The sequence below is a fragment of the Lactuca virosa genome, chromosome 1 (genome assembly GCF_052849685.1).
Source record: "Lactuca virosa cultivar CGN04683 chromosome 1, Lactuca_virosa_CGN04683_v6, whole genome shotgun sequence".
Classification (NCBI taxonomy): domain Eukaryota; kingdom Viridiplantae; phylum Streptophyta; class Magnoliopsida; order Asterales; family Asteraceae; genus Lactuca; species Lactuca virosa.
The window spans coordinates 192935869-192947624 of record NC_136426.1 but is presented as its reverse complement, the minus strand read 5'-3'; the positions used below and the strand labels follow the sequence as shown (position 1 = coordinate 192947624).

The following is an 11756-nucleotide window of genomic DNA, read 5'->3' as shown; positions in this document are numbered from 1 at the left end:
ATGTTTACTAAAACACTACGCTTGAAGAGAAAGCTATCTTTAATAGTTCCTCTTCTCCCAAAGACTTTCCTACAATTCTTAGGTCTTTTTAACCATAGTTTCTCTCTCAAACCATTGGATCTTGACTATTTCAACATCATGAAGCCTGACTATCTCAGATTCTAAAGATCCTAATAATTTTCATAAAGCCTAAAATCTTAATCAAATCTACCTTAGCCATATATACTTCTACAACCGAACATTCACACAAATAAGATAATAAAAGCGAAAACATAGAAACTAAAAGTATTCCCCACTAATCCGTAAAAAAAAGGTTAAATTGTTTACAGACCAAATTTGAAATTGTTTTTTATCAAACCTAAATGCTACCCATTGTATGATAATCACATATTGGAGTCGCCTCTGCCTCCTCATCCTTCTCTTCCTCTTCTCCCTCCTTCTTCTTCTCCTATGGCCCCATGAGATCCCTACTGACATTAACTTGCTAGCCAGTTAACCAGGCCAAGGCATCACGTCAACCGACCACGTTCCAAGATCCTGCGTTTCCTTATCCACGTCCTCCACCATCTTAATCTTTCCCTCCCAAACAGCTTTGGCGACACTACTCTTCAGCTCTAAAATCACATCCTCAATCTCATAGGCATGCACCTATTCCTTCTCTACCTTCAACTTGCTCATCTTCTCCACCCGCATCAAGAGATCCTTGTTGGTCCTCATCTCTGAGCCTCAAACCCCTCAGTAGATTGGGAAACATGATCTGAAACCTAAGAAAGATCATAATTAGTAAAAAAATCAATAAATAAAAATGCTTACGGTCTGTGAGAAGGAAATCAACTTCTTCATAGCCTCCTGTGCCCCTAGGTCGTCCATGTTAAGATCCGAGATCTCAGACGGCTTTCTCTTCCTGGACCCATGAGTCTTTATAGTCATATCAATCGGAGCCCTCTTTGGAAGAAGAGAATAGGAAGTATTTTCCTTTTAAGCACAAGTTGACCACTATAGATGGCCTCCTCAAGGTCAGAGAAGGAGGAGTGAGTGCTAGAACATGTGATTTTGGATCTTGAAAATTACAAAGGATCTTCATAAGTTCAAGATCCAAAAAGTAAAATAAATAAACAGAGGACCCTGACCGATAGACATTGGGAAAGTAGTTGATGGACTCTCTTGAAAGTTGGGATGCTCGGACTTGAAAGATCTTTCGATTTTAGGTAAAGTGAAAAAACTCTCGATCTTCTCTTCAGTCTCTTCGGTGGCAGATGCAAGTTTCTCAAGCTTGGTGGCTGCATAAAATCAAACAAGATAAGAAATTGTGAATTTATGGATCCTTAATATAATAAATCAAATCCTGACTTTTTGACCCAGTTCAATGGCAGAAGATCACCGTTGGGAATGGACTCGCATTTCACAAAGAAAAAAAATTCTTTCCAGGTACCATGATTTTGTTTTGTGTTCAAAACTAGGTGCGTTTTGTTGTTTTTAACTTTTAACAGGAAACGGGAAGAGCCAAAAGTTGAAAGATCATAAACATGGGCTAGTTCATCCAAAGCCATGTCAAGCCCCATGGACCGAGTCAAACAGTCAATCCAAAAAAAATTCTCATCCAGAGCGTAGGCATGGTTTGGATGTAAGAGATTTTGGTTACCTCAAAAAACTCAGAAAGAACACCACAGAAAGGATAGATCTAACGTAAGGAGAAGGGATACTCGGGGAAGCAAACCCAAGTAGAAGAAACAAAATCTAGTTGGGTGTGAGTATCGAATGGTTTGAAACCGGTATCAGCAAGAAAAATCCCACTCGTTTTCAAAGATTCAATGTTACTGTCATCAAAAGAACAAGTCTCCTCATACTTCAGGATTTTATTATCAACAAAATCCTCATGAGAGGGGGCAAGGATGCTTGCACACGAACAAATTATCTTTTTACCCATGGACCAAAAAGAGAAGAAAGTAGGAAAAATAAAAGAGCAGGGGGTATGAGATTTACCTCAAAGACGACTGATAATGCTTGAGAGAACGATAGAAAAGGTAAAGAAGCACTGGTAACAACTATGCCCTATTTATTCGGGTCACAGGAGATATATATATATATATATATATATATATATATATATATATATATATATATATATATATATATAAAAGTGACATGACAGGTTAATCCTTCCCAATGAACGGATAAAATTATATCCATTAGAGTTTGAATTTCGAAATATTTATCTCAAATTAATTTTGAAATAAACTATACTCTTTATATATATTTGAAATTAATTCAAACATTTTGCAGGTATAATTTGGGGGCAATTGTTATGGGTCAGGATCCTGAAACATGTCTAGGATCTCGGATCTTAAAGTGGAGTCAGGATCCTGAAACATATGTTTTAACGAGTATGGATCCAGAATATTATCAATATTATTTCCTAAAAAAATAATAAATATACTTCTTGTTTATTAATCACATGTGTAGAAATAGTAAACACAAGACACATCTATACTAAAGAATCGCTCCAGTGAAAGCTTAAAATCCGGAATCACCAAGTCAAGGCAACGTGCAAGGGCTTGTTTAACAGGATCCCGAGAATATCAGACATCTAGTTAGTCAACCTAGACTATAAATTCACATGTACAAATCACACAAGACACCGAGAGCAATTTAATCACTTGTACTCGTACTCTCAAATACATTTATGTAATTTACATTTCGATTAATAAGATTAAACAATGCAGGTGATCATTATCACCTCCCAAGGTTTTATGTCGGAGATTCTAGCAATGATCAAGGGCTTTCATTGTAAGATCACTTGTGTCACTCTCATTTTCACATTCTCATTGATTGCAACACCACAACCTTTCATATAATTTGGTTGATATTTCCTTGATATTTTTCGACGAAAACATTGCTTTATTTTTTTGTTTAATTGTAGATATCTTTTTTTTTTCTTTAGTCACACTATTGCTTTCTTTCGGTGGCTAATATTTTCATACACATATATACATGATATCATAGGTATAAGCTTCTTTTTCCGTATGCTAGCTATCATCAATACAAGCAATCTGCATATACTCGCGTAGATGTTGCCTATATCATATCTCCTTTTTATCTTTCTATTTTCAGACTTGGGTATTGTTGTTGTTTTCTTATAATAAAAGAAACAAAAATGTTATACTATAATAAAATTTTATATATTAAAACATTATTACTTCTTATACTTATCCCTTTTAATTAATTTACATTAGTGTAATTGTCAATGTATGCATGTATAAATATCATTAGAATGTTGGTTACAAATAACCTAAATGTAGATTTTTCAATTTGTTGACAATGACAACATATGAAGAAAAAAATTTAAAATATAGTAGTTATATATCAAAGTAATATTATAATATATATTTATTATTCTAAATATCCACCCAACTTAAATAAATAAATAAAAAATCTAACCTCATATTCTTAAAAATGTAATTCTTATTCTTTCTTAGTCACCTTGGGGAAACATGTGGGGCATAGAAGTGTTGAGGAGTGTATGTGAAGCGTAGACCGTAGTTTCAAGAAAGTGTATGAGTAGCAATTAGCTTCAAAACCTACCCACCCGTGACAACGATTAATAAACCAACGCCATTTCCGCGCCCAGCAGTTACTACTTCCTCCCACTCTCTCTCTCTCTCTCTCCCCCTCTCTCATCTCTCTCCATTTCACTTATCATCATCACCTTTTTCTGCTACGGTTTTCATTTTCACATGGAATGGATCAATAACTTCAACAACAACACAAAAAAGCAGATCAAATCATAATACGACTAAAGATTCATCTTCCTTCAAGGTTTCATTACTGGCTTCCGTTTTTTCTGTATGTAACTGGATGGAATTAGCGTTTAATGTCTGTGAAAACTTTCTTTCTGTAGATTGAAACGATTGCTAAGTGATTTGTTTCCGTGTTGAAATGGGGAAGAAAGGGAGTGGTTGGTTTTCGTCTGTGAAAAAGGTGTTCAAGCCTTCAAACAAAGATCTCAATGAGAAGGTTAGTTTTTGTTTTGGTTTCGGAATTCAGTTTGTATACACGTAAACTGTTCATCGATGAACTGAAACGTGAAAAATGTTGACAAAAAAAGCATATGTCAGTCCGTATTTTGGTTCTCCAGAACAGTTTTTGTTCGTTTTGTACCATGAATGTCGTCTTATGCAGTGTAAATTTAGGAACAGTAGTTGCAGATTTGGATAAAAACATATTTTATTTTGTTTTGAAATGATGATTAGTTTGATCTGTTCATCAGTTTCGATCTGATTAAATATGTGCGACAATTGCCAGGCAAAATAAATGTAATGCTAGTTTTGATCCACTTTCACTAGGGGTTAAACAAATAATTAGGTGTTGAATTAAATTTATACTTGCTTTTTGTGCAATCCATTTCTATCATTAACCATGTGATCTTTGTCCTTTTGGCTTTTCTTGGAGGTTCCATATTTACTACTGTCATGAATGGTCCCCCTACCTTTTACACTGTGCAATTTGGCCCAGCAATTTGTGAAATTTTATGAGATATAACCATCATGCCACCTATATATATCACAATCAACCATGTCCCTAGATCATGTGCTTCTTATGTTTCATCACAATCACCCATGATTCTTAAATCTAAATCTCGATTCTTGCATACATTAGTGAAATTTGTTAAATTTATTTGAGATTTATTTTGGAAATTAATCAATTTATGAGCAATTATAGAATGGTTTTCGCAAGGAGAATGTGGTGGATAAACAACAAGAAGACAAGCCGGAGGTTGTGTCTTTTGAGCATTTTCCAGCAGAGAGTTCACCGGATGTCACCAATGAGGAAAGTGATGGTGATCGGTTGTCTCAGGCGGGTGATGATCGGGATCATGCTATTGCGGTGGCGGTGGCCACCGCTGCCGCCGCGGAGGCGGCGGTTGCCGCTGCTCAAGCGGCGGCTAAAGTTGTTCGTCTCGCCGGTTATGGCCGCCAGTCTAAGGAAGAAAGAGCTGCTATCCTCATACAATCATACTATAGAGGATATCTAGTAAGTATACTCCTACAAATTAACCTTTTGCTAAATTTAAAATGTTAAATGCAATAATTAGCAAGATACTTATATTGATGTGTGCGTATTGGCTCTATTTCATTATATTTCATCCATATCCCAATTCCATTCATTTAATATCCTTTTAGTGTCATATTATATATATATATATATATATATATATATATATATATATATATATATATATATATCATTGTGGTTGTATTTCTTCCTATTAGAACATAGTAGTTTTAGAATTCTACTTATTATACCAATACATAGCAAATAAAATGAAATTTTCACTTCTATAATAATGTAGATTTTTCAAAAGTATAACAATTTAAAAGTACAATGCTATAAGTGGGTAAAATTTTCAAAGTCTAATTCCTTAATAATAAAGAAATTAAAAGTAGAGTGTTGTAATAAAAAGAAATGAAAGTACCAAAGGGCTTCTAGCCCAGCGGTATCAGGTGTTGCCCTCCCTCCTTGAGGTTGAGGGTTCAAGTCTCGTTGGAGACATAGGTGGATTTAGGATTAGTTTAGGATTATATTGTATTTGCCGTTCAAAAAAAAAATGAAAGTAAGATGACATAATACACAAATAATTAAAAGCACAATGCTATTTCTTGTGCTTAATTAGCCTGATTAAAAAACCTTCATTCTTTCTTGAATTGGTTATAATATATAACCTTCCTTCTCAAATAAACAAGCAGAACAGTTTGTTTTGGTTGTTCGGTTTTTAGTAAAATTCCAGCCTGGAATTACCTCTTTTGGCATTGATTGATAGCATTTATTTCAATCAACAAAATTCCTATATCTTGACATATGCTTAAGGGTACTTTAGATATTTGATTAATTGTCAAAACATTTTGTAAAATAAAAATTCAATTCCATTTTGTGTTTCTTTTATATTTGGGTGTGGGAACGCTATATATGATTGGGGTACATGAAAGAAATAGTAACATACTTTCATTGATCTGTTTTGTTATAGCATACTAATTTCATTTTCTCCTATTTCATCATTGTACTTTGAAAATTTTATCAAATTATAGCAATGTAATTTCATCCAAATACAAAATAATTTTCATTTGTATAATCGTGGACATTTATCATATTATAATGTAACAATAAGAAGAAAAAAAATCAAAACTGCAACACTAGAATTGAATATGTTTTTCATACTACTATGACTTGATAAAAAAAAAGTTTGTAAAGTACAATGTTTTAATAAATAGAAATGAAATGATGATTACTTAGAAATAAATGAAAATAAGTTGATATTTCTTGCTATTGTTTAGAAATAAATGAAAATAGGTTGATATTTCTTACATTCAGCCATAAATAAAAGTATGTTGCTATTTCATGTAGGCTAGACGTGCATTACGAGCATTAAAGGGACTAGTGAGGCTGCAAGCCCTAGTAAGGGGCCATAATGTACGGAAACAAGCTCAAATGACAATGCGGTGCATGCAAGCCTTGGTGCGTGTGCAAGCAAGAGTGCGGGCACATAGACTTGAATTAACACATGAAAAGCTCCAAAAGAAAGTCGGGAAAGATGAAAAGCTGATAGTGTCACCAAAAACACGAGAAAACATAAATGAGAGCATTGAAAAGATTAAAGGAACTGCTTTGAGAAAACATGATGCCGAAATGAAAAGAGAAAGAGCTCTTGCATACGCATTCGCATACCAGGTTCATCATTGTATTAATGTTTTGAGTATTTGATGAAAGGATAAAATACAGAAAAACATGACCGTATATTTACCATTGAATCGGTTTGACTACTTTGAGAAAACCATTTTACCAGCTACCCGGTTTTAAAAAAGTTTTTCTTTTTTTTTTTTTTTTTTTTTTAATTCAGGTAGCTTTTAAAAAAAGGTTTTTTTTTTTTAAATCAAAATTTATTTCACCATTTTATTGATTGAGCTATTTAACTATATGTTTTACAGATTAAAACATTGTACTTTTTTTACTTTAAAGAAAAACATTTTCATGGTTACCCGGTTTATAAAAAATGAAAATATAGAAAAACATTAAGGTATTTTTATCATTTTATTAGTTTAGCTAATTAGTTATGTTATATATTCAGTATATTTTTTTGACTGTTTCAAAAACTAATTTTCAAGGTTACCTAATATTAGAAAAGGCTATAATGCGTAAAAGCACAATGTTTTTTCATCATTTTATTTTATTGGATTAGCTAGTTAACTAGGTTCTATGGTAAATAAATTATTATATTTTTTGGACTGATTAAAAAATTCATTTTCCCGGATACCTAGTTTGAAAAGGTTAAAATATAGAAAAACATAACATTTTTTCACTGCTTTATCGCTTTAGCTATAGCTAAAGTATATTATGTTTTTATAGTATTGTTTCTTGATATCAATCCGGGGAACCACCAAACATGGTTTTTTAAATAGTTAAAAAAAAATAATTAGGTAACTCTGTAAATTGATGATACAATGAAAATAGAAGTTTTTTTTTTCTGTAATTAGCCATTTACTAAAAGAAATAACCATACATATATATTACTAAGATTATTATTTTTTTTCAAATAACAGCAAGAACAACAACAACATTTCATATCATCCGAAAGTGATAACACGATATCATATCCCAATGATCATGAAAAACAACAATGGGGATGGAACTGGCTCGAAAGTTGGATGGCATCACAACCCTACCAAGGCCACCCAATTGGGCCCCATGACGGGTCCTACTTGACCCAACCCACAAGCGACAATATATCGGTTAAAACAGTCGAAATGGACCTAGTCACGCCTGTGAGTTCCGAATACATCACTACAGGCCGACTCAGTGGTGAAACCGTCGACTCGGCCCAACACTCTCAATCCCGACGCCAGTCGGGATCAGACATGGTCCCTAGCTATATGGCCCCAACCCAATCAGCTAAAGCCAAGGTTCGAGCCCAGAACTCAGGAAAAAACAAAGGTCAGCCCATTAAAAAAGGGTTGCCCTTTGATACATCAAGTTCTGGGGGCATTTTTCAGGTCCCTAGAAGCCCGAGCCCAAACCTTAAAGGATATGGCAATGGGGCTAATGGTGTTCGAGCTCAGTCTAAATGGTCAACAGGTTATAGCCCGGATTCGAGTGGAGGTGATGATGGGTCAATGGGTCGTTATGGGTGGAGACACCATTTTGGATGATGATGATGTTATAGTGATGGTAATAATAGTGATTGTGTGATATTATTTCCCTTTTAAAAGTTGTTAATATACGTTTACTTGTGGACACTTTTAATTATATAATTATGTTTTTTTGGCTAAAACCGGGGCTATTTGTTATTGTTAAATTGTATGATATTTTGGTTTATGGAAGTACGTTTAATTGTAGGTTATCAGCTAATTGTTTTAAAAAGTTGCATAGTATGAGTCGTTTAAAATGCTAATATTATTTCACGTGTACTTAGTAACTTGCTACTAATTTTGTAATCTTTGAAAAAATTATTGTTGTAATTTCATGTCTATTTATAATAGGGATAATGACTTAAAAGGGTAATCAATTTTTTGTTTTGTATAGATTTAATCATTGAGTTTTTTTTTTTTTTTTTTTTTTTTTTTTTTTTTTTTTGTCCATATTTTCCCATTGAACATGTTTACCTATTCAAAAAACATCCTTATGATTTGGGGAAATTGTCACTGTAGCATAACGAAGTTTTGGCTTTGTCCCAAATTGGTCACTAAAGTTTTTTTTGCACAATTTGTCCCTCAACTTTCAAATTAACTGTCAGTTACGCCATTTTAAGCAAGGGAACCGGATGAACCGTTTACTTTGCTTACGTGTTAATTAGAAAAACGAATAAAAAGATAATCGAAGGCCACGATGGCAAATCCACGTAATTATCAAGTTAAATGAGACAATTCAAGTGTAAATGAGAGGAACTTACAGTTGTTAGTCGTCGTTTTCATTAGCAGTACTCCAAAACCTCGAGCTAGAGCTAGGGTTTACAATTCCCCACATAACGAAGTGAAGTAGGAGGAAGAAGAAGTTATGTCAACCTCAACCCCCATGCGATATTTTCGATAGTGGAACTGAACTTTAAGGGGATGTTTATTCGCCGTCCTTTATCTTACACTAGTTGTATGAAATTCACCTTCACAAATCATGATTGTTCTGGTATGACACACTCAGTGTGTATTACTTTTCTCGAACATTTCATGCAATTAGATTGTAAGAAGCTATAAAACTGTGAGTTATGTGCTCCCCTTTTGAGTGGCCTTATGCCTATCTCGAATGAACTGAAATATGCAGGCTTCATCTTTGATGCATATGGAATTGATGTTCAAATATCCCTTTATGTGGACCATATTGGTCATGTAATAGATGATACGTTTGAGTCAGAAGGAGGAGATGATGACCATGATTCTTATATTAGTGGTCGGGATGATGACATAGGTACCCTTAAGGATGTGATCGTGGATTTTAATGAGGAAATAGTTACTATGAATAGGACATGTAATGATGAATTCTTGACTAAATTGTGCCCAACAAGAGGGGGGTAGGAGGATACCAACTATGATGTAGAATACGAGGATGAAAGTGAACCCACAAGTCAAGTTCATGCCATTTTTAATGAGTTAACACACTAGAAGAAACAAAGTATGAGATTTAAAGATCCAGCTCAACTAAAAACTATGTTGTGCAACCATGCCATGATGTCGATAACCCACAAGTCAAGTTCATGCCATTTTTAAGTGTTTATTTTGAGATATGTGGAGTGACTCGACGAGTTGGTGCCTCAACTCGTCGAGTAGAGTCGCGACTAGTGACGCGGATTAATGAGCGGACTCGACGAGTGCTGAAGGAAACCCTAATTTCTCGGGCTTGTGGCCTATTTAAAGGCCCTTATGGCCTCCCTTTCCGGCCACCTTCCCCAGAGAGAAACCCTAACCTGCCCTTTCATTGTAGAGAGAGAGAGAGAGAGAGACTATCTTGAGCATTCTTGAGCATTTTGGAGGAGACATTAGAGGAGTTTGGTGGATCCATCCAAGAGGAGGCTGTGGATCTTGCATTCTTCTGTCATTTGCTGCTATTCAGAGCTAAAAAGCTCTCATATTGGCCTCTTGTTCGTTAGATCTCATTTTTGGGGAGCTTTTAGGGTTTTCTCTCAAACATGTTGTATTCTTGATCTTTTTTAGCATGGTTTGAGGTTAGAACCTCAGATCTAGACTAGAGGCGACCTTGAGGGTCCAAAGATTTGAGCTTTATCGAGTTAGAGGTAGGTCCCCATGCATGTGACCTTTCTTGGAGCTTGTGATGACATTTTGGAGCATTCATGCCATGCATGGTCATCAAGATCGGACCTTTACGTGACTTTTGGGTATTAGGAGGCTAGATCCAGAGGTTGGAGTTGCAGATCTGACCTCAGACGTCCATAAGAGACATCCAGATGAGTCAACTCACAGAGTCTATGCGATGACTCGACGAGTCGGATCGGGTTGCCCCGCGATTCGTGACCCAGTGGTAACCTATCGAGTTGGGAGGTTAACTCGACGAGCCGTGTGAGACACTTAGAAGAATTCAGAGGATACGAGTGGACTCGACGAGTCGGGGCAACTTTGGTGGTTGACTCATATTGACTGCCGTGTCTTGAGAGTAAGGCAGTTAGGAACATTGAGACCATGGAGGGTAAAATGGTCTTTTACCCTCCTGTGAGCATAGAAGGGTTAGTCTAGCTTCTTGAGGGCCAATATTAATTAGGGATAATTATTATGTGTTAGGCGGAGGCTAGACTGCTGGGTAGAGTTCGAGATTTCTGAGTAGGAGGTCTTCACTTTCTAGATTACGAGGTGAGTCTTCTCACTATACTTACCTTGAGTGGTAATTTTATGTGTGACCAGAGGGTCTTATGTGAATAAGTTGTGTATTGAGATATCCTGTTATTTGTTATGTGATATGTTTACTGTGTATTATATTAAGCTGCTGAGTTGAGGGACCAGAGGGTCCATCTGAGTTGTGGTACCGGAGTGTCCCACTGAAACACATTGACCGAAGGGTCTTATTAAGTTATAGGCTCGAGTGGCTGATGTGTTGTGTGTGGTATTTTGAGGAACTCACTAAGCTTTATGGTTATTGTGTTATGTGTTATGTGTTTCAGGTAGTTCCGAGGACCGTGGCAAGGCACCGGCATGATTGTACACACTGGCGGGAGATTGTTTTTATGATTCTGGGATTGTGTTTTACTTGTTGACATTTGAGACATATGTGATTTTGAGAATTATGGAATGAGTTTTATTGTGTTCGAAAATGAACCCTCGGGTGTGTTTGGACTCAAACTGAGGATTTGAGAAAGATTTTCAAAAGAGGTAATTTTTTCTAAAAATGAGAAAGAGTTTATGAGAAGACGAGTCGGAGCAGTGTATACAATCAGCCAGAGCCCGAGTGGTGATTTCCCAAAACACCCTCATTTTGTGTTACGAGTTATTTTATGAGATATAATACATGCTAGAGAATAGGCTAGGTAATTCATATATTAGGACTAGGGTGGCCAGATTTGTGATGCCTTAGCCTAGGGTTTTCTGCTGTCAGTGATTTGCTTTGAGTATGAGTACCTAGCAGGAGTGAGCCAATGAGAGGACTATTGTGAGAGTAGCTTGTGAGGCATAGAGTACTTGTAATTGGGATCCAAGGAGGAGGACTTGGGGTGATCACTGATGCGGTGTGGAAGGTAGTATTGGGCCCGTACTACTGGAAGCACCAGATCA

The 11756-nt window shown here is 35.7% G+C and overlaps 1 protein-coding gene across 1 annotated transcript; it reads left to right on the top strand.

Annotated features, from left to right (window-relative positions):
* The first annotated feature begins 3580 nt into the window (after positions 1-3580).
* Positions 3581-8320, top strand: IQD21 (IQ-domain 21). The gene is made up of 5 exons (XM_079082389.1): positions 3581-3816; positions 3899-4014; positions 4720-5031; positions 6400-6723; positions 7593-8320. The coding sequence occupies exons 2-5, from the start codon at positions 3937-3939 to the stop codon at positions 8196-8198; spliced, it is 1320 nt and encodes a 439-aa protein (XP_078938515.1). The 5' UTR covers positions 3581-3816; positions 3899-3936; the 3' UTR covers positions 8199-8320.
* The last annotated feature ends 3436 nt before the right edge of the window (positions 8321-11756 follow it).

Bases quoted from the DNA above. Each gene is read 5' to 3' on its own strand.
- IQD21 (XM_079082389.1), top strand. From the start codon at position 3,937: ATGGGGAAGAAAGGGAGTGGTTGGTTTTCGTCTGTGAAAAAGGTGTTC. The intron at 4,015-4,719 runs GTTAGTTTTTGT...GAGCAATTATAG, and splicing joins ACAAAGATCTCAATGAGAAG to AATGGTTTTCGCAAGGAGAA. The intron at 5,032-6,399 runs GTAAGTATACTC...TATTTCATGTAG, and splicing joins CATACTATAGAGGATATCTA to GCTAGACGTGCATTACGAGC.